We start from the raw sequence: 23,712 nt of genomic DNA on the forward strand, positions 1-23,712 counted from the left end.
AGAAAGTATTAAGGATTTGGAATGATTTTATTGAAAAATATGGATTAAGTTTACAATTATACTTATGGTAAATAATTAGTAATTGAATTTAATTAAGCAAATTTATTTATTGTTGTCTATGTCATGACAAAAAATTCTAAATTTAAAAAGTATGAGATTATAATTGACCAATTTAGAAAGTATATAAATTAAATTTGCAATTTTCATAAAGAACAAAAATTAATAACAAAATTTAACCTAATTTTATTAATTCAATTTTTAGAATTATATTAATAATAAGCCATTAAGTAAATTTATCAATCCTACAATCAATCAATTGATACAAATTGATTAAAAAAAATCTTTTATCTTAGTGATTAATATTACTTGTAATATTGTTATTTATTAACTTACGTAACTCAGTTTGTTCCTTTTTATCATTATTCGTTAACAAATTAGTTAATTAAATATAAATGTGTATGGTACTAGAGCTTCTAAATTATTTTTATATATGTATTTTTATTTTTCTTGTTTTCTTTATTGTCTATCAACCTAAGGCTTAAATGCCCCTTATTTATAACTATAGTACTACTTGGGTCAATGTGGTTCAAGTCGCTCAATTATTATTCACACCCATATAATAACAGTTCTCCTAAGTCTTATAGTTCAAATCTCCACCAATCAAGATGTCTCCTCAATGAATCATACAAGACTCTCCACGAAGGCTAAGGATAACCCCGCAACAGATTAACTGCCAGATAGATGACACTTTGAAAATTCCTCCCTAAAGAGCTGGCCCACTCGCAACTGATTGTAAGTTGAGCTTACAAGATAAAACACAAGGTAGATGAGAATATTAACAAACATAAGACTGGATTAGTTATGAAAGGGTTTACACAGCTTGAGAGGTATAGCCATTTTTTCTCCGATTGCTAAAATGACAAAATTCTAGACTTGGGTGACTCTTATAAATGTGAATAACTGACATCAGTGGCATTCTTAATGAGGAGGTATACTTGAAGCTGCCTCTATCCACTTGCCTTGTATAAATTCATAAGCAAAAATGGGTCTTCTTAATGTCCATGAAGCTATCTTTCACCAAAAAAAAAAATGTCCATGAAGCTCTATATTAGGGGGAATATTACATGTAAATACTGTTAATTACTCTATTTTTTAACTCTCAGTTAATAAGTTAATTAACTGATTATAAATATAAAAAAATTCTCTCAATTTTATATATTTTTTATATATACCTTCAATAAAATGTTAATTATATTAATATATTCGTAAACATTAAATGTGAGTTTGAATATAACGTAAAACATATTTAAAATACACACATCAAATTATAATCATATTGACAATCGAGATTTTTTTTTAATAATTTGATTCATCTGTTTTAAGTATACATTACATCAAATTTGAGTTAACATTTAACACATCGATTAATGGTTAGGCTAATTACGGGACCTAATTGATATAATACTCTAATAATTTGAGAATTTATACTATTATTTAAATCCCTAATTGAGTTAGAAAAAATTATAAAAATGTCCATTCATAATTAAAATAAATTATATTATTCCACTTCACTTTAATTTTTTTATTTCAAAAAAAGCTAATAAAAAAATTATGTGTTATGGGATTTTAACCTGGGCTAGTCATCATTTAATAAAACATTGACATTACCTCCATCAATTGTATTGATAATGTTGTGTTGGTATCACAAATTAACTTGACACTTATTTGAGATTGATGACAACTAGAGTTGTCCATGAGATGAGCCTTAACAAAATTTTAGGTCCGATTGACAAGCCTAGGCAAGACCCAACCCAAAAAATTGGCTTAAATTTTTGCCCAAGCCAAATCTAGATTATGTATGCTAAACCCAAGCTTGGATCGACCCGACACATATTAAAGCCTATATTTTCGATACAATAGGGAATGTATCAATACTTGCTATGAGGTACCGATACGTTGGGGAGCGCATCGATACTCAAACTTTTTTTCTTTAAATTTCAAAACACCGAGCCTTAAAACAGTATTGATACCAAGTAAGGTATCGATACTTTTGTGAAAGGTACTAATACTTTGTTAAGGGTATTGATACTTTATTTAGATATTCGGGTCAGGCCGAGTCAGGGCCAAAAAAAGCTTACCCGAGGCCTGACTCGGCCTGATCCGTTTAGAAAACAAGCCTCGTTTTTTGTCCAAACCCATATTTCAGACCTATATTTTTGTCCAAACCCTCCCAATTTTCGAGCAAACCTTCGAGCTTGGCCAGGTGGCCCGACCCATGGACAACTCTAATGACAACGCCGTGATAAACAATTGTTGCGCATTTTTGTATTTAAATTTCATTTTACTCATGATTTAATCAGTTTTTCATTTTAATATTATACATATTTTATGTGTTATTATTAATTAGTTTCAAATAATATGTTTCATTATTTATTATTTGTTACTTTTAAACTAACGTTTGTGTTTTAAATAAATAGAATGAATTATAGTATTGATAATATCCTTATTTGAGTTGGTGTCACAAGTCAACTCGATACTAACTTAAGAAAAATAATAATAACATGATAAACAATTAAAGTGCATTTGATATTCTTAAGATGATATATTTTTTTCTATTTAAATTTCTTTTTACGCACAAATTAAACTAATTTTTAATTTCGTAAATATTAATTTCAAACATTATTTTCATTATTTATTACACGTTATTTTCCACGTGCCAACGGAATTTCTGGTTTAATTAAAATGTTTTGAAGTTGAAATCAATTTAGAATATAAATCATAGTTCAAGGACTTCCAGAGAATTAACCCAAAATTTTTAGTGAATAAGTTGTTTCAATTTAGTCCTTCATTCAATCCTCTCTACCCCACAAATCCCTCACGTTTTCACTCTTACAATCAAACTCTGCCATGTAATCCCTCACTTCTTTTCTGATCATCTCTTGCATCGCCGCTGGCGTAATCGCCGCCGTTGCGGCTTGTGCAAGCGCCACCGTCGTCATATTTGCCCCGGCCACTTGCTTTTCCTCCAATGGTTGTTCGTTCTTCTTCTCCGATGAGCTACTGTTATTGAACTCGAACGATTCGTTCCATGAACGTCCAAGAGTAAGCTCAGTCGAAACGACGTCAGCTGAGTGCCGATTCGACTTCGCGACGCTCAATCCCAAATCGCTGACTTCAGAACCCGAAGGACTCTCCCTTCTTGGGGATTTCGCCGATCTTTTCTCCGATTCTTGAACCGAATCGCCGTCTTCCGCCTCCGAGAGCTTCCTCTTCAACGTCGAATTCCAATGGTTCTTGACAGCGTTGTCCGTACGGCCATTGAGGAGCCTAGCGATGGTAGCCCACTTGTTGCCGTACTTGGCGTGGGCTTTCACGATGACCCCGTCTTCTTCCGACGTGAAAGCGCGGTGCTCGACTTCCGGCGATATCTGGTTGCACCACCGTAACCGGCACGATTTCCCCGACCGGCCGGGGATCGACCTCGATACCAACGACCAGTTCCGAGCGCCGTGTCGATGCACCAGCTTCCGCAACAATTCGTCCTCCTCGGGACTCCACGGTCCTTTGACTCGGTCAACATCTTGATCCATTGGCTTAATAGCAACAAAGTTGAACTCACATCGGAGATTGTAGCGGCCGGACGGTCGGAGATATACGGAGAAAAAAGCCGGTCCGGTGGTTGAACCGTTGAAGGCTTGGGTTTTTTCGAGATGTGATAAAGGGGTTGAGTAGTCAAGGGGCTTTTAAAGGGGAGGGGTTGCGCCGTTACGGTAACTGATAGAAGCCGGTTAAGTTAATACAGGTAATAAGTGTTAAGTTAACTGCTGGTTTAACGGTGATACAGCTGGATAACGCTTTACGAGAAAACTGACAGTGCGTTGGATTAGTTGAGAAAATTTGGAGTTTCATGATTTGACTCGTACGGTTTTTGAAGCACTGAAATAAGAAGAGGGTAAAAACACCTCGCCATTCCCTTTCAATTTTGAAATTAAGCAAATTGGTCCCTTTCAAAAAAAATCAGAGCAATTTAATCCCTATAAATTTATAAAGTGAGAAAATAAGGACAATTAATCATGACATTAATGTATGCCATCAATTGTACATGATTTTTATTGGTATAATAACACATTTATCCCTCAAAATTTATACATTTTTCAATTTGGTCCTAATTAACAAATTTATCCCATATCGTTTTTGTAAATGTATAAATGTTGAGGTTGAATTTGTTGAATTTTTAATAATTAAGGCCAAAATGACAAAATATATAAACATTGAAGGCTAAATTTATTATTATACCAATCAAAATTATGTACAATTGATGGAAAACATTAATGTTATGATTAATTGTTGTTAGTTGCTCACTTTAGAAATTGGCAATAATTAAATTACTTTAATTTTTTTGAGAGGAACTAATTTGCTCAATTTTGAAATTGAGATGGACTGGAGAGGTCTTTTTACCTAAGAAGAGATGTGATGTAATGCTCACTTTTGAAGCCATTAACTTGAGATCAAACTCAGCTATTAGTCCCTTTACTATGTGTTGATTACATATTTAATCCATATACTTTAATTTGATCATTTGTAATCCCTGCAGTTATAAAAAAATTAAAATTTTAGTCTTAACCAAAGGGTAGCTATTAAATTTATAAAATTAAATTCTATTATTTCCAACATCTTATAAGGCAAACATATAATCAATTATGTAATGTCATATCAAATTGTTATTTTCACACAATACTTATTACAAAAGTCACATTAAATTAGTTAATAGAATTTATAACTCTTATCCGAGTCAATATTGAAATTTTTTTAAAAAATTTATAGGGACTAAAAATGATCAAATTGAAAAATATAAGTAAATCCACAACTTGTGAGATTAATAGTAGAATTAGACTTAACAAATTTAATTATTATTTTTTGGTTCAGAACTAAATTTTCAATTTTTTTTAAAGAATAGGAACTGAAATTGACCTATTTGAAAATTACAAAGTTTTAAAATTGACTAAGTTAGACTATAATGACTAAATTTATAACATATAAATAATATAGGGACTAATAGCAGAATTTAACCTTAAATTCACATTACAAATAATTTTCTTGCGGTTTTCCTTCTGCGTGTGCAAAAGACTGTATATCAGCTTTTTCCAAAGGAGAAAGTTAAGCTTGGATTTAAATTCCCATTACATATAGTCCGATCCATTTCAAATGAGTAAAAATTTGAGAATCCAAAAATAGATTAAAACGGAAAAAGTAGAAAAATTAGAAAAAAAAAATATTTTTATTAAGCTTAAGGGGTAAAGAAGTCTCCAAAGGTTAAAAAAAAATTAATTAAGCTCATTTGTAAAAATATACTCAATTAAATATTCAAACTCCTAAATTACATAAATTAAGTCACGTGATCGTTAACAGTGTTGATATGACGATTAATGTCAACAATAATTGTTGACATGATAGTGTGACGTCAGGAAAAAAAATAAAATTTCTATGTTTTGAATGAATCTAGGTGGGTCTAATTCTTCAATTAAAAGACTCGGCTTGGGTTTAAGAAAAATACAACCCACTTCGAGATAGTTACCAAAATGCTTATATATATAATTAATTTAAAGTATATGATAATTAAATTTATATTAATATTTGCTCTAATATAATTATACCAAGAAATCAATTAATATCATTAAAAAACAATAATAGTTTTATTTTAATAAAAAAATAAAAATTGTGATATATGGGTTTGGGTATAGTTTTGATTTTTTCTTAAATTGAGTTTAAACAAGTAATTAATATTTACATTCGAGTCAGGTCAAATCAGATTATGTTAGATGTATATTAAGTCGAAGTAAAAAACAAAAACAAAGATGACAAGCAGTGGCTTTAACCTTTTAAATGTAATAGATTTATCATTTTATCCTTTAAATTTATATGAAATTATATATTAATGTAACATAAAATTTGTGATTTAATCCCGAACTATTTACAATTTATCTCTAGTCTTCAAAATAATTTTCTGACTTCATCCCGGATTATCGTCTCTAGCATTCGTTTCAATTTTTACAATGTTTTGCCACTATAGGCAGAGGCAACTATTTTGTCTTACCGTACGACAGGGATCTTGAGCTGACTTTTGGCTAGCAGCAAAGAATATCATTTCCACGTGCACTTCATAAAGTTCTTTTCTATTTTCCGCTAATCAAAGTACAACTTGAATTGGATGTACTTTCTTCTCAAAATATCTTTGGTTAAACTATTTCATAAGTCATTATATTTTTTGTAAAATTGAAATTTAGTCTATATTTTTATTTTTTAAATTTTAGTCCATTTACTTTTCAGATTTTAAAATTCATGTCTAATTATTAACACTATTAAGATTACTCTGTTAAATTCAGGTTCATTATAACATTTTTTTAGTTACGTTGCTACCAAATGAGCATTTTTAGGCATAATGATAACTTAGCCCCTAGCATTTACTTATTTTATCATTTTGGCCCTCAACCTCTAAAATTTACTCAAATTGTTTGCTTTTGGATGGAAAAACTAATTGAACTATTAAAATTTTAATGACATTGATGCTACCATTAGTGTGGTAATCCACGTATTATTCATAAAAATTCAAAAAATTAAAAATAAAAATCAACAAATTTCAAAAAAGTTGATAACAACTTTTAGAATATTTATCCATGTTAGTAATGAAGTATACATAAAGTGTCACATGAGTTGTTACGTCAATGCCATTAAAATTTTAATAATTCAATCAGTTTTTTCGTATTAAAAAAAAGCAATTTGTGTAAAATTTAAAGGTTGAGGACCAAAACGATAAAATAAGTAAATATTAAGGGCTTAATTTATCTTTATGCCTTTTTTATTTCAAAATGTCACATGAACAAATTTAACAAATTTAAAAATTTGGAAAATAAAGGGACTAAATTCTTGTAAATATAATAATAGGGACCAAATTTCAAATTTATGAAGAGTACAACTACATGTGACATATTTTAACCAAGGCCTTTAAGTATAAAAAATAAAATATATTATTAAAACTAGATCAATGGATTAATTGTCTAAATACTTTTTTTCGTAAAACTAGATCAATAGATTAGTCGTCTAAATACATTTTTGATAAGTCATTTATCTCTTTGGATTAATTTTGACCAATCAAAATGCATAAACCAATTGCTAAAGTAAAAGCTCGAAGGTTGTACAAACCAAAACAAACTCCAGGAAGCAAAGTGTAATTAAATATTGAGATAATTGCATCAAATATCTCCAAATTATTACTTTCATTCTAAAATTTTCTTCGGACTTCAAAATGTTTTAATTATATCTCTAAATTATTGATATTTTATCATTCAGGTCCTTTTGTTACCAATTCGTTAAATGGTATGTCAAATATCATGCCGCTAAATTTACAATGAAAAATTTAAAGAAAATTAGAACTTTGTAGCATAAATTTTAAAAGTAAAAACTAAAAAAAAAGTAAAATTAAAAAAAAAAAGAAAAAATGTATGATAAAGCTTTTATAAAAGTTTTGAAAATCTCAAAATTAAGATTTTTAAAACATCCATCCTTTTTTTAAAAAAGAATTTTTCTTAAAAAAAATTATTTTAAATTATATCACATAAGATTTGACATGTAATTTAATAGTTAAATTAACAATTTTAATAACGCAAATACCTATTTGACATAACCTCGATAATTTAAAAATATTCATTTCAATGGTGAAGTATTTAATATTATGAAAAAAAACAGAAAAAAAAAGTAATTTCTGGAATATTATTAGGTATATATATAAGAAAGGTATTTTTTTTTCTTAAATCTTTTTGTGTTTAATAATTATATTTGGTTTCGATTAAATATGAAGTCAAGTAGACTTGAATTCTCAAATGAAGGACGAAACTTTTGTAATATTGACTTTTTCATTCATAAAATTTAAACTCGAAATCTTATTTAAAAGACACTCAAGTCTTTTATCATTTGACCCAATAAATATCCACGATAGCTAAAGCTGGGCAAACGATTTCATCCTATTGTAGATTTATGGATGAGATTTCAAATAAAATTTATATTCTTAATTAATAATGAAAATATATTATATTCTAAACTTTTATTAAAAGAGTTATATGTAAAGATTGATATAAAATTAAAATTTAATATTATGTTATTTTAATTATTTTTAGATTTGATTGGATTGGTCGAATTAGTTGGATCGAGAATCAATTAGGATATTAATCAATAATAAGGGGTTAGACCGGTTGACCTACAAACTAATTGAATCGACAATTGAACCGATTTTTTCTATTTTAATAATTTATTTACTTTAATTAGACAAATTGGTCGGACTAATTCAACCATATATATAATTTTGAAAACCTTGATTATCTTAAAAAATGAAATGGGTTATCAGCGTTTTAACCCATCTATACCTCTAGTTAGAACTAAGAAAAAAATTGTCATTAATGTTATTAATTCATTAAATTTTAATAATCGCATCATACTATTAACATTGTAAAAACAAACAAATATGTACGTTATATTGTCATTTCAAATGAAAATTTATATTAAATTGAATAGATTACCCTATACTTTTTATTTTATTTTATAGCCTAATTTATTTTTTCTTTTAATTTTATTTTTTTAAATAAAAAATATAGGGATTAATTGTGCAACTTGGCCTAAAATTTTCGTATGAAATTAGGTAAAAGTACCATAGAGGCTCTTGTACTAAGAGTTGAGTTGCATTTTGCCCCTGTACTAAAAAAAGGTAAATTAATCCCTATACCTTAGATTAAAGAGCATATTGGTCATTTTGTTAAAAATTCCATCATTAAAAATTGGTCATTGTATGTTAGAATGAGGCACAATTAGCATGCCACGAGTAATTATGTGGTTAGTATGTCAGAAACTTCAGTTGTTAACAATAGAAATAGATGAAATTTTTAATAGAAAATACTAGTTTGCTCTTTGATCTAATGTACAGGGGCTAATTTACTAAAATTTTGAGTAGAGGGGACAAAATGTAATTTCAATCTTAGTAAAGAGGCCTCCGTGGTACCTTTACTTATGGAATTATGATATAACGTGCCACGTTAGTCACTAAAATATAACAAATCAATACTGTTAGTTATTATATTGTAACTTTTTAAAGTTTGGTGACCAAACCTTAATTTAAACCATACATAGTGACTAGATTTAAAATTTACCCATATATATCATAAATTAGTTACACGTACCTCGGGTTCCGTTACAATCTCGCTGCATCTCATCAAACCTGCGAACAATATTTTGAGTCTCCCATTCTCTCATTCTTCGTTTTCTCTGGTTAGTTACATTGCTTATTCAATTTTCACCTCTCCGTACGACAATGGCGTCTCTCAAAATCCCAACTCTCAGGACCCCATCCCATTCCCTTTCCTCTAAACTATCCCTTCGATCTGCTTTTTCCGCCAACTTCCCTAACAGCGCTCGTTTTTCCCGCTCCCAACCGCAACGCGGCCGGGTTTTGATTATAACCTCCGCTGCTTCTTCTTCTTTTTCCAACAAGCCCACCGTACTCGTCGCCGAAAAGCTAGGTGAAGCCGGTTTGACGCTGTTGAAGGAGTTCGCCGACGTCGATTGCTCTTACAACCTCTCTCCCAAAGAGCTCCGGTCCAAGATCTCGCTCTGTGACGCTTTGATTGTTCGCAGCGGGACGAAAGTGAACCGTGCGGTTTTCGAATCTTCAGGCGGGAGGTTGAAGGTCGTTGGGAGAGCTGGCGTTGGGATCGACAATGTCGATCTGGCTGCCGCTACCGAACACGGTTGTTTGGTCGTTAATGCTCCGACGGCGAATACCGTTGCGGCGGCGGAACATGGGATCGCCCTTTTGGCTGCCATGGCTCGTAATGTGGCTCAGGCTGATGCGTCTATCAAAGCTGGTGAGAACTGATTGTCATTTTCTTCGTAGCTAATCATGATTATGAACCTTAATTTAGAAATATATGTACTGTAGAGATTTAATGGAGTTTATGGATCATTTGTGAATTGTGATTATTGTTTATGAATTACATTGATATTTTCAGCTGTGAATTAGATTTTGGGAAAAGTTTATATGTACTTTATTATGATGTTGTTAGGGAAGTGGCAAAGGAACAAGTATGTTGGTGTGTCTCTTGTTGGAAAAACACTTGCTGTCTTAGGTTTCGGAAAAGTCGGATCGGAAGTAGCTCGGCGAGCAAAGGGACTCGGAATGCATGTTATCGCACACGATCCTTATGCCCCGGCGGAACGTGCTTGTGCTATAGGTGTTGAGCTAGTGAGCTTCGATGAAGCGATAGGGACGGCGGATTTTATCTCTATGCATATGCCTCTCATCCCTGCTACATCTAAGATGTTCAATGATGAGACATTTGCTAAGATGAAGAAAGGTGTTCGTATCGTCAACGTTGCTCGCGGTGGAGTGGTTGATGAAGAAGCTCTCGTGAGGGCATTGGATGCTGGGATTGTAGCTCAGGCTGCTCTTGATGTTTTCTCCGAGGAGCCACCGAAACAAGATAATAAGTTGGTGCAGCATGAGATGGTTACTGTCACTCCGCATCTCGGTGCTAGTACAATGGAGGCTCAGGTAAGGTGGATTGTGTGATCACACATATTCGCATTTCGTTTGTTTCCGAATGATGCATTGATATGTTCTTTGTAGGAAGGAGTGGCTATCGAAATAGCTGAAGCTGTTGTTGGTGCCTTGAAAGGGGAACTTGCAGCTACCGCAGTCAATGCACCGATGGTTCCTGCCGAGGTACAACGATGATGTTCATCACTTTCTTTATGTTGAGCGCCGCTTCACTTAGTTGTTCTTCCATTGCAGGTTCTACTGGAGTTGAAACCGTACGTCATACTTGCCGAGAAACTTGGGAGGCTGGCTGTCCAATTAGTTGCAGGTGGAAGTGGTGTTAAAACCGTGAAAGTATCATATGCTTCTTCTAGACCTAACCTCGATACTAGGTTGCTTCGTGCAATGATCACCAAGGGCATAATCGAGCCAATTTCCGATGTTTACGTCAACCTTGTTAATGCCGATTACACTGCCAAACAAAGAGGAGTACGAATCACAGAGGAACACATCCATTTAGACGGTTCACACGAGATTCCCCTTGAGTTCATCAAAGTTCAGATCGCCGATGTGAAATCGAAATTCGCCAGTGCCACATCCAAGAGCGGCGAGATCAAAGTTGAAGGACGGGTGAAGGATGGAATTCCGCATTTGACAAAGGTAGGGTCATTCAGAGTGGATGTGAGCTTGGAAGGTAGTATAATACTTTGTAGACAGGTCGATCAGCCCGGCATGATTGGTAAAGTCGGAAGCATTTTGGGCCAGGAGAATGTGAATGTGAGCTTCATGAGTGTCGGGAGGGTCGCTCCGAGGAAGCATGCTGTAATGGCTATTGGAGTTGACGATCAACCGAGGAAAGAATCTTTGAAGAGGATTGGTGAAGTCCCTGCCATTGAAGAGTTTGTTTTCCTTAAGTTGTAGGATTGCTGCATCATCAGTATCACCATTTCTTTTTCTTCATTTGGTTGGGTCTTTTTGTGGGCATTTTTGCTGCTCAATTTTGCAATTTGTCTTTCAATAATTCTTTGAAGGGATTTGAAATAAGGCTAAAAAATAAATTAATTTAATTAAATAAAAGTTGGTTTGATTTCATTTAACTGAAATTGTTATTTTTTATAAAATATATTTTTTAACTATATTTTTTATAATATATAAAAATTAATATTTTTATTTTTAAATAACAAAACTAATTACTTGAATAATTTGAGACATTTTTATTGTTTAATGTGTGAGATAATATTGTTTTTGTTAGTTTGGTTTTGTTGAAGGATGGATTGTATTTGTAAAATTTATTAATAAATATTTTATATTGAAAATTTATATAATTTCATTGGATATTTTTTGAATGGTAAATTTATTAATTCATTCAATGAATGAAACCATACAATTTAAAGAAAAAAATATTAAACACTCGTCGTAGAAGGTTTTATCCTCAGCACCAATAGAACATTATGATACGTTAACAATTGGCCATATTTGGAGTGATTGTAAGCATTTAATATGATAAGGAAATTAGTCCCGTATGGTTCAAAATGGCAAGTAAAAATCGACAAAAGAATCGAGCATTCACCAATCTAAAAAGGATGACAACAAAATCATCCCTAAATTCACTTATAAAACTAAGATTACATGCATAAGTAAGATTAAAAAATGTGTTACAACAGCAAATAAAAATTTCTAAAACTGAAACTTATTAAAAAAACGAAAAAACAAAAAAAAATAAAACTTAAGATAATATAGGTCCAAATCGAGATGTGAAATCATTTATTATTTTGAAATACTATCAAAACAGAAACAAATAAAAAAGTTAATGACGAGCCACCCACTTTTCAAGAAAAATTACTGGTGGCCGATAGAATTTTAGCGAATAATTCGCACTATTATCTATCCATCACAAAACAACAAAGATAACCACAATATAAATTTACAAAACTGAAAAGAGAAAATATATGCACAGTGAATGAAAAAAAAATAATGAAAGAGTTGATGAGAGGAAAAAAAACTAGCTATAACCAACTTGGAGACTTTATTAGATATTTATAAATATTTAAATATATAAAATTTTTAAGTACCAATAAATTCGAAATAGTACATGGCAATCTTCATCAAAAGTGTTTTCCTTTTATATATAAAAAACAAAAAGTTTACATCAGAATTTTACAGGGATTAAATGATAAATTTGAGCATAATAGAAGGACCGAAATAAAAATTTAACCAAACAAAATGTCAGTTTACGACGTCGTTCACTTCTCCATTGAAGGTTAAAACCTTCATAGTTAGGTTTTAAAAAACTGTACTTCATCAAAGCTTTTAAGGCGCAGAGCCAAATAACATCATCAAAATAATTTGAAAAAAGGAAAATATGGAAGGAGCTTCGTACCAGCGATTCCCAAGGGTCAAAATCCGGGAACTCAAAGACGACTACGCTAAATTCGAGCTCCACGACACCGACGCTTCCATGGCCAACGCCCTCCGCCGCGTCATGATCGCCGAGGTTCCCACCATAGCCATCGACCTCGTCGAAATCGAAGTTAACTCTTCCGTGCTCAACGACGAGTTCATCGCCCATCGACTCGGTCTCATCCCTCTCACTAGCCAACGCGCCATGTCGATGCGATTCTCTCGTGACTGTGACGCCTGCGACGGTGACGGACAGTGCGAGTTCTGCTCCGTCGAGTTCCATCTTCGCGCCAAATGCATAAGCGATCAAACACTGGATGTCACCAGTAAGGATCTATACAGTTCCGACCATACGGTTGTTCCCGTCGATTTCACCGATTACGCTGGCTACGAATCCTCTGAACAAAGGTATTTAGGGTTTAAATTTGTAATTTGTCACTGTTTAGGTCTAATTGTGAATGTCATCCCTGTAATTTACGAGAAATGAAACGTTAGTCCTCAATTTTGATATATCAAACACTGAGATGTTAGTTGGTGAATGCATGAACTTGAACTGCTGTGTTTTTGAATTTGTAGCATATAAATTACTGAATTGTTGATTTTTACTAATTTCTTGCGTATAATTTGTTGAAATGCTGATTTTTGGGTTGACGGACAAGATTTAACATTGATACTTAATTGAACTAATTTTTAAGTTTTCATAATGTACAATGACCAAATTCTGAATTAGACCAATATTAAATGCATTGCCTTTCTAGTTTCTAGGGTTAGATAAGTAACTGTTTACTTTCAGGGGGATTATCATCGTGAAATTGCGGCGAGGGCAGGAGTTGAGGCTGAGGGCAATTGCAAGGAAAGGGATAGGAAAAGATCATGCAAAATGGTCACCTGCCGCGACTGTGACTTTCATGTATGAACCTGAGATTCACATCAATGAAGATATGATGGATACCTTGACCCTTGAGGAGAAGCAAAGCTTTGTCGACAGTAGTCCTACTAGAGTCTTTGACATTGATCCTAATACCCAACAGGTTCTCCTTTTCTCTACATCATTAATATCAATCTAAGTTATAGTCTGTCACAACAAATTGTTGGGATAATAGAATTAGCATCTACATCATCAAAGGTCCTTTCAAAATCCCTAGTTTGCATGCGTTGAAACATGTTTATTCATATGTTTCTTATGGAAGCTCCTATGATATAACTTAAGTTTGTGGATAATGAAGATATCAATGGAATTTGAGCTTTAGGATAGGTTTTTATATTGGGGTTTGTGCTATTACTACCCTGTTCTTATCTCATTGGCTAACAAGCGAGCTATTGAACTATATTGACTTGTTGGGCGTATCCTTTGTTTAAATGGGTCCACTTGCACTGCCATGGTTGTCTTGAAAACCAAGATTCTCTTGTTTTATTAGAATTCTCCAAGAAGAATTCAGGAAATAGTTGGTCAGATTAGATGGTTATCGTCATATTTCTGTGTTGATGGTTATTCTGACTTGCTTGACGCCAAATGATTTGTGTTCTATGAGTACATTGTTTCAATGCCTGTATCACAAGCCAAAAATTTGGGTGGATGTACCTAAGAGGTTCCCGTATTATAGGGACCTCATCAATTTAGTTCCTCCACTATTAAATGGATCAATTTAGTCCCTATACTATTAAAAAGAATCAACTAAGGCCAAATTGGAATAGAGTTAACATTTACTGTTAAAAACATATCATTTACTATTTAACAGACTTAATATTTATAAAGTTTTTATGGTTCTGTATATGAAATCTTTTGTTTGGAATTGAACTGGAATTGAAAAAATAAGTTAAAACACATTTGTTATATGCTAAATGCCAAACTCTTTTACAATTTAGACTTATTTGATTCTTTTTAATAGTTTAGGGACTAAATTGATCCATTTAATAATAGAGGGACTAATTTGATCTGGTCCCTATAATACATGGACTGCCCAGGTACTTTAACCCAAAAATTTGAGGTTATTCTATTTCACTGCTTCTGCTAACTATGGTATTCCTCTTTATTGTTGAAAACAGGTTGTGGTGGTTGATCCAGAAGCATATACCTATGACGATGAAGTATTAAAAAAAGCTGAAGCTATGGGCAAGCCGGGGCTCGTGGAGATATATGCCAAAGAAGACAGTTTCATTTTCACTATCGAATCTACCGGTGCGGTCAAAGCTTCCCAGTTAGTCCTTAATGCTATAGAAATCCTTAAACAGAAGCTGGATGCAGTTCGCCTCTCTGAGGATACTGTGGAAGCTGATGATCAGTTTGGTGAACTAGGTGCTCACATGCGAGGAGGTTGATTCGCTTGTAAGTAAAAAAAGATTTCATCCGCATTTGTTGCTGACTGCTCTTCCAATCTTTAGGTACACAATCGACTACCTTTTTTTTTTTCTTCCCTTTTTCCTCCTCAAATTTTGTCACCACATTTGCCATCTATTCTAAACTTAAAAGCCTTTGAAGCATATGGATTGACAAATGATTTAGCCTGGTATTTATGTTACTGCTTTTTTGTTTCATCACACCATCGATTCAGCAGCAAGCTCTTAACCGGATGAAGTATATGGATGCCATTTTGGTTGGGTTTGGCTTAATATATCATTTGAGCAACTAACTCCTTCAATTTAAGCAACCTTCTCCTATTCCAACTACTTGAAGAGCTTGGAACAACATCCCAATAGCTTTTACCTTTCATGGCATATTCTTGAACCCAAGCAATCCGTAAACAACCTTCCTCAATAAGAATGGATTGCACCAGTTGCAAGTGACGAGCCTTGTTCGATTCCTCAAGTCTTCTCAGCCCCAACCCACCCTTTGATTTAGGTGAACAAATCAACTGCCAGCAGACCCTTGCTCCATAAGCATAGCAATCCTTTCCTTTCCAAAAGAATCAAGCTCAAACTTGGGAGATTCCTTTCCAAACTGTTTGCACCAGGAAGATTGAATACTAAAAATCACAGCTTCGATGAGTTGAAGCCAACCAACATAGCTAAGATGCCTAGTAGACCAGCCATTGGTTTTAGCTATAATTTCCTCCATCGAAGGACCACAATCAGAGAACGTCAACGACCTAGACACAATTGGCACCCTCTAATAACGCACAGGCACCTTACCAACTTTAAAATCGATAATGGTCTTCATGGCCTCCAGTTCTTCTAAAGATACCCCAACAACAAAAAGTTAACTTTTAGAAGCATTAAGTTGTAGTCCAGAGAGCAGGTAGAATTCCTCTAAGATACACCAAATACCAACAACAGAATTAGTAGAACCTTAGCAAAGATGAGGAGGTCATCTGCAAAGGAGAGGTGGGAAAGCCGAACTCTGAGACACTTGGGATGAAACTTAAACACACCATATGCAACTACTACCATCAGGAGTCTGGACAAGACATTCATTGCAATAGCAAATAGATAGGGAGAAAGAGGATCTCCCTGCCTTGCTCCCCTTGCCCCTTTAAAGAATCCAATGAACCTAGGAGCAGTGATGCAACTAGCAATCCACTTGACAAGTTGCTCAAGGAATCCCATGGCTCTCAATACAGAAATAACAAAATTCCAACTCAAAGAGTCAAAAGCCTTCTAAAGGTACACCTTAAGGGCACATCTATGAGAAATAAACTTTCTACTATATCCCCTCATCAACTCATGGGGAAGTAGAGTGTTGTCAATAATGTTTCTGCTTTGAATAAAAGACCTTGGAGATACACTTGTAAACTGTGTTACACCATGAAATAGGCCTAAACTGTTTAATATGATTTGGATTCTCAAATTTAGGAATAAATGAAATAATAGTAGTATTGAAAGCAGTCGATAACTTTGAGGTGGTGAAGAAATACTGCACAACACGAATAAGATCCTCACCAACAATTTTTCATGCTGATGTGCTTTATCATTCCCGTGCTCAAAAATTGGTGTCCTGATCTATAGTGATGGGCCTAACCATATCATTCTAAGCAGCCATAGACAATGTAGGAAGAATATCTCTTAAGCAATTGATCAGCAACACCAATGAGCCCTTTATCAAATTGAATAAATCTTAGAAGTAATCTGTTTATGAGATTCTGGTTTATTACCCCTATCATCAAACAAAGCTCTGATAGAATACATGTTCCTCTTGACAGCAATAGCATTGTGAAAAAACTTGGTACCCTGATCACCTACTCCGATCCAATTCACCCAAGCCTTTTGTCTGTAGAAACTTTCCCCGGCATCTTGTAAACTTGGGAACTCAGATTGTAATTGATCACTCATAGTTTCAATTTGACCCTATCAGACAACATATCAAGCTGAGCTCTTTTTGGTTCATCTCTTTTCTATGATACTCTAGAAGATATATCACCATATGCATCATAATTGAGAGCCTTTAAAACTTCTTCAATCTCATCAATTTAATAAAAAGCCTTAACAAAGGATCACCAATCACCTCCCTTTTTCAGGACTCAGCAACAATTTCCATATAGTCCTTATGCTTAGCTCAAAAGTTAAAAATCTTAAAAGGGCTTGGAAGAAGAGAAAACATGTTTATATAACCAAACTAGAGGAGGACATTGATTCAACCTTGGAGTGAGGAAAACAATTCATTCATTTAAAATTCGCCAAATCCTTATCAAGCTTCCTAGCAAGGTGGTTGCTTTGATGACTTTTACTTATCTATGAGTCCGGTTTAGGGTCGGCAAAAAAAATCCGAATTTGATGGGTTTTGATTTTGATTTGAAAATTGAACTTGGGAGGTAACTGAGTCGGGTTTTCAATTAAAAATTTTAAATTATGGTTGGGTCAAGTTTTAGTTAAACTCGCTTCGAATAATTAAGAAAGAACACATTTAATTTTTTTAACTTATTATAGAAATTTTTGAACTTCTATATTTTTTTTATAATATTAGATATTTTTAATGTTTATAAGATATGTATTTTATTTAACCTAATATAAATAATTAGTTAATATTTCGAGCCAGGTTGGGTAGGAGTCGAGGAATAGAAATCTAGTTTAGCGCAAGATCGAGTCGGTAGGTATAAACATTGGATCAAGTTTGAGATAGATCGAAAAATCGTCTCACCCTGTTGTCATCTCCAATTTGATTGGAATATTATATCGGATTGGGAAGAAGATTTTTATATTTAAATAAACTTACTTTGAGTTATTATTTATCAATATTTTTTTATTTAAATTAGATTCGGACTTAAAAGAATATAAAAATGATTTGGTTTGCTACTTTGCTCGTGATTAAAAGTTTAATCATACAAAATAAATTCTAATAATAGATTAAAAGTTGTCATGTATTTATTACTATTTTTTATTTTTAAATATCAATTAAGAACACTTGATGGTTTCAAATAATATTAATGTATTTAATTTAATGTTTAAAAGATTAAAAGTTTAATCTCAAAACTTTGGAAAACAAATTCTAATCTAATTTCTATTTTTACATTCAACTCATTTTTTTACTTATTGAAATGACATTTTATTAATATTTTTGTAATGTAATTTTTAAAAATATTTTTTATATATATTATTAATTCAAGGACATGGTTTAAGGTTAAAGATGATTCACACGATTGTGTCGAGGTTTGAGTCAGGGGCAAAGTCAAGGGGGCTGGCATGGACCCCGGCACTCCGTAAAATGTAAAATTATATTTTAGGCCTTTAAAATTTTATAAAAATTTTAAATTAGTAAAGATAAAATTGTACTTTAGCCCCTCTTAAAATTATATAAAAATTTGATCTAATCTTTTACAAATTATAAAGATATAAACTATAAAAAATTAAAATTTTATTCGATCTTCTTAAAAAAAATTTGGCTTCGCCCCGAATGATGATTTTGTGATGTGTTGTAAACTCTTCAAATTTCTTGATTTTATTTGTTTAGTTACTCTAAAGAACCTCTATTTTATGAATTTATTAAGACTCGATAGAATCGAAAGATAAAATCAAGCCGTATTGAATGGCTGGTGACAATACAAGCCCTATCCTAGGGTGGGGAACCAAGCAAAGATGGGGTCAGTTTATTTAGTATGGTTAGATAGGGTTGTTTATTAACCCCGACAGCTCCCCTATCTCTTGGTGTTTTTCTTACATCACTGATGCCATCATAATCTCTTATTTGCTCAGGCCTCAGCCCTGTTTTTGTACCTTTTAATTAATGGTTTCGAGGGATCCACGTGTAAAAAAAACATATGACGCGTGTTATTTCAAGTACTTTTAAATCTTAATTGAAAAAAAAATCAGTGCTACATTTAATTATTTCGCTCGAGCGAATTGAGTCTTAATTTAATTGGTATAGACATTATTATAATGTAGAAGAATATAGGTTTGAGTGTAATGAAGCGCATTATCCTTCTATTTAGAAATTGGTGAGAAATTATGAGTAATTCTAAATATTATGTAAAAAAATAGATATAATCAAAACTTATAATAAACTACCTTAAATAAGAAAAAGTATCGGTGAATTGAAAATTCTCATGTGCTTATCACATGGGCCACTGTTAGATCACATCAAATCCACTTAAAGATTTCTCTTGTTATATCTCATTAAATTCTTGAGAATTCCGTCATTAATTCTGCAAATAGTAGTTAAGTCGCATCTTATTGTAATTATACAAGGCACTCCATAATTCTACTATTAGCATATGGTAGAATCAAGGGTGAAGCTAGAAGGCAAGTCGGGTTTGGTCTTTCAAAAATGAAAAATTACTCTTTTAGTGCTTTGAATATTGCAAAAATTTAAGGTAATTTAATGTAAAATTATGTTTTATCCCTTCTTAAAATTTAAATTTTAATTATGCTCTCTCTAAAAACAAAAAAAAAATTATAATTTGATCCTTTTAAATTGTAAAATTTTATATTAATATAATAATGAAATTATATTTTTAACTTTTTCAAAAATTTATAAATTCAAATTCGGTTCCTCCCAAAAGAAAAATTCTAGCTTTTAGTTAGAACAACTATTCAAAAGGCATAACACTATCCAAAAAGACTCCAATCCACATCTAAACTACTGAAGCATTTATTTAAATTCAAAGCATTTATTGAATATAGATGTATAAATATCTAAAACAGTAGCGAAGTCAGAGAGGTTGGTAGGGTCTCGACTCATTTAAAATGAAATTTTTTCCTTTTAAGCTTCTTTATAATTTATAAAATTTTAAATTAATAATGGTAAAATAACACTTTGACCCCTCCATGAATAATAAAAATTTGATCTAATCATTTAAAATTTATAAAAATATAGGCTATTAAAATAGTGAAATTATATGTACTACTATATCTATAATAGTAATACAATTAACACAACTCAAACCCAAACAATATCTAAGGCGATAAACACCCTAACTATTAGACAAACACACGGGCTTCTGACTATATTTCTCACCATGTTTACATTTCTTTAATAATATTATTTCAATTTGGTCAGTGATTTAGTGGCAAAATATTTTTATTGATTTGAACTATTGATAATTCGATTCGAATAATTCAAACTTCTTTCTCTTATAATATATTCGAATCAATTAAATATATGAATAGCAGTGTTGAATTTAGATTTGTTGTGAATTTTTGTTTATAAGTGAAAAATTGCAATTATTCTATTATTTAATTTTAGTTACCTTTTAATTCTTATTAACATAAAAATAAACATTTTTATTTTTATATTAGTAATAAATTAAAATATCATATGCATTTTTTAAACAATTTTGAAAATTTGATTAACCAAACTGATTTGTTCATGATTTAGATCAATAATTCCAATAGATTGTTCAAATGATTTTTAAAAATATATAATTTTATATTAATATTTAAGTTCAAATTGATCAAATCCGAACTTAAATTTATTTATCCGAATCTATTCTAAGATGAATTGAGCCAATCGAATTGGGTGAGAGACACTCAATCCCTAAATAAATCTAGTTCCAATACGATATTTTCAAAAAAAACTAAAAAATAAAAAATAAACCTTCTTTTTCTCTACTGCTACCTTTTATTATTGCTGTTTCCTTTTTCTTATAATCCCCAGAAAAATCCACAACCACAAACCTCCATTTTCATCTCTTTTAAACTTTACAGCTGTAAACAAGAATATACTTTAATTATTGTCAATGTTTAGCGGGGATGAAATATAATTTTTTTTTGGTAAAAATTAAATTATATAGCTTTACGAGACTTAAAAGATAATTTCATAATCTTTATAATTTTTAAAAAATTAAATTAAAATTATCATTTTAAAAGTGAAAGTATAATTTTAATATTTATTAAATTAAAATTTTATAAAATTTAAAGGATCAAAAATAGAATTCATACATTTTAGGGGTCTAGACACTATCGTAGGAGTAAATCATTGCCACATGTATGCATCATTAATATGCAATTCTTACCATTCGATTCCGGGCATACCTATGCATCATTTATATGTAATTCTTACCATTCGATTCTAGTCATAGAGTGATAAAAAAATATAGTTTAAGGGTATTTACTATTAATAAAATTACTTATTAAATTAGTGTTACTGGTTTATCGAATACCAACTTAATTAAAATGATTAATATACCCTTTTATTAAAGGGCTACTGTTATGATTTTGATGAACTTTTTTTTATTTTTTTTCATATTTTTATATGATTTTTAAATAAAAGAATCAATATTAACAAGCTTAAGGATTGAACTCGTATTTAATGGATTTATTTTATATTATTTTTAAATACATACTTATATTTTAAATACCTAGTTTTCACATGAATACATGTGTGATAAAATTTCTAATATGATTAAAAAAACCAATGCTAAATTGATGCTATTGAATTATGTAAATTTATTAAATTTTAATTTTTTTTTGTGAAACTAAATTGTAACATTTTTAATAAATCTAGCCCACCAATTAAATTTATTTTTTTAAATAAAAAGTTTTGAAATTCTTTATAATTTATCATCAGAAGTGTTTTTGAGCCAAATTGAATTGAGTTTATACCAGATTCATATATAGGTTAATATCTTATTTAGTTGTTCAAATTTGATTTGGCCTAAATAAACTCAAAATTTGTCCAAATTGATTCATTTTTGTGAATGACAACCTTTAACCCGTTCAGTAATTGTATATGAATTATCTTTCCCTCTTGTTATGTATTTTTATTTTATTAAATTTTTTAACATAAATAATTTAACATATAATTTTTAATATTTACATTATAATATAATTTATTTTGTAAAGATATAATAATATAAAAAAATAAAAAATATATATATTATTTACTTGAAAATAAGTCGAGTTAAACTTAAGCTTTGAATATTAGATCCCGAACTCAGATTATATTTTTGTTTCTTTAACCCAACTTGCAATTATTGGAGTGGGCACTAGATGTTTTGGTTCTTTGGGAGCAAGCTGTTTCCCTTTCAACAATACAGCACATTCCTTCTTTTCATTATATATATATATATATTATATTTCAATTTAATTCGGAGTTCAGTCGGGCTGTACCTTTAAATGGAAAAATTTTTAATGTTATTTTCTGTGTTTATAAATCCGAATCTAAAATATTGGATATGATGTCAATAAACTAATATTTTGTTCAGGAATGAATTCGATTCGGTCAAATCTTTTGGATTTTTTGAACTGCTTATAAATAAATTGATTTACTTCGGTTTTTTAACTTAAGAACCTCAATTCATTAATGGGTAAAATTTCAAAGTTTTATCATAAATATTTAAAAGAAATAATTTTTCAAGTAAATAAAAAAAAGTAATAACTTTTATATTTTACTATTTTAAATATAATTTTTTTTTATTTTTAATCCTAAAAAGTAAAATAAAATTCAATTTGAATAAACGTTATTTTTTAATTTATATTTTTAAATTACACATTAAAACATTAGTTCTGATCATATCTGATTTTTTTGACATAATACCTAGAACTACCGATAGCCTCCCAAACGTATAAATAGAAAAATAATGCGGTTCAACTTTCTCGAACCCACATCTTCCTGCCTGAACAATAATATTTATACTAATCGAGCTAAAACTCAATCAACACCCCGTCTTTGTTGTTAGCTACTTTTGATAAATATTTAATGAATTATTATAATATGATAGAGAAAAATGGTTGGAATGTGATATCATACTAAAGAATATTCCTTTGTTTTATACAAAATAAATTATTTTTTAAATATAAATACAAAAGATTTGGTCTTATCATATAACATCAAAGATTTTTTCTCTATTTTTGTTTCTACCTTTTATTTATGGGTTTGTGTGGATGCCCCATTAAACTCCAATTCCAAACTTTTCCCATATCAATATTTGATTTTCTTTTTATTTAAATTTGGCTAATTAATTTATCTATGTCCGAGATTAAGAGTGAGTTTGGATGAATAATACGTTTACTTATGGTTAGTGTAAAAATAATGGTAGCGGTAAGATTAGATATTGTATCAGTACTATAACGTGAGACAAAAAGTAAACTAAATATACTACACCTTACCGACAATCTAAACCCACTCTAATGTTCGATTTGTGGATTCAGTGCAATATATACAAGTTTGAAATTGTATCATATAAAATAATTAGCATAATACATCTGAGCCAAAGACACACATAAAATTTGAATTTGGGACTTTTTAACGATATAAATTATTAAAATATAAGTTTTGTAATAATTATATTCAAATCATGGTTATTTCAATAGGATCGTTCGATCGAATCGGTTGGAATGAAAATCGGTTAAAATATTAGTTCAGA

General features: G+C 31.1%; 3 protein-coding genes across 3 annotated transcripts; 2 read left to right on the forward strand and 1 right to left on the reverse strand.

Moving 5' to 3' along the window:
• Positions 1-2,849: 2,849 nt before the first annotated feature.
• Positions 2,850-3,590, reverse strand: LOC121228114 (transcription factor MYB73). The gene has a single exon (XM_041111258.1). The coding sequence runs from the start codon at positions 3,588-3,590 to the stop codon at positions 2,850-2,852; it is 741 nt and encodes a 246-aa protein (XP_040967192.1).
• A 5,695-nt stretch (positions 3,591-9,285) lies between these two features.
• On the forward strand, positions 9,286-11,676 carry LOC121228261 (D-3-phosphoglycerate dehydrogenase 1, chloroplastic). The gene is made up of 4 exons (XM_041111629.1): positions 9,286-9,908; positions 10,107-10,594; positions 10,670-10,765; positions 10,835-11,676. Exons 1-4 carry the CDS (start codon positions 9,356-9,358, stop codon positions 11,498-11,500), a joined length of 1,803 nt encoding a protein of 600 aa, XP_040967563.1. The 5' UTR covers positions 9,286-9,355; the 3' UTR covers positions 11,501-11,676.
• Positions 11,677-12,862: 1,186 nt separating this feature from the next.
• LOC107945141 (DNA-directed RNA polymerases II, IV and V subunit 3) lies at positions 12,863-15,517 on the forward strand. The gene is made up of 3 exons (XM_016879000.2): positions 12,863-13,387; positions 13,773-14,010; positions 15,026-15,517. The coding sequence occupies exons 1-3, from the start codon at positions 12,942-12,944 to the stop codon at positions 15,296-15,298; spliced, it is 957 nt and encodes a 318-aa protein (XP_016734489.1). The 5' UTR covers positions 12,863-12,941; the 3' UTR covers positions 15,299-15,517.
• Positions 15,518-23,712: the final 8,195 nt, after the last annotated feature.

Source organism: Gossypium hirsutum, chromosome A04 (genome assembly GCF_007990345.1).
Source record: "Gossypium hirsutum isolate 1008001.06 chromosome A04, Gossypium_hirsutum_v2.1, whole genome shotgun sequence".
Taxonomy (NCBI): Eukaryota; Viridiplantae; Streptophyta; class Magnoliopsida; order Malvales; family Malvaceae; genus Gossypium; species Gossypium hirsutum.

What these genes read in the sequence shown, in the direction of transcription:
- LOC121228114 (XM_041111258.1), bottom strand. Translation starts at nt 3,590, where the DNA reads ATGGATCAAGATGTTGACCGAGTCAAAGGACCGTGGAGTCCCGAGGAG.
- LOC121228261 (XM_041111629.1), top strand. Translation starts at nt 9,356, where the DNA reads ATGGCGTCTCTCAAAATCCCAACTCTCAGGACCCCATCCCATTCCCTT. An exon ending in TGATGCGTCTATCAAAGCTG is followed by an intron (nt 9,909 to 10,106) that starts GTGAGAACTGAT and finishes TGATGTTGTTAG; the next exon opens with GGAAGTGGCAAAGGAACAAG. An exon ending in CACCGATGGTTCCTGCCGAG is followed by an intron (nt 10,766 to 10,834) that starts GTACAACGATGA and finishes CTTCCATTGCAG; the next exon opens with GTTCTACTGGAGTTGAAACC.
- LOC107945141 (XM_016879000.2), top strand. Translation starts at nt 12,942, where the DNA reads ATGGAAGGAGCTTCGTACCAGCGATTCCCAAGGGTCAAAATCCGGGAA. An exon ending in TACGAATCCTCTGAACAAAG is followed by an intron (nt 13,388 to 13,772) that starts GTATTTAGGGTT and finishes GTTTACTTTCAG; the next exon opens with GGGGATTATCATCGTGAAAT. An exon ending in TTGATCCTAATACCCAACAG is followed by an intron (nt 14,011 to 15,025) that starts GTTCTCCTTTTC and finishes TGTTGAAAACAG; the next exon opens with GTTGTGGTGGTTGATCCAGA.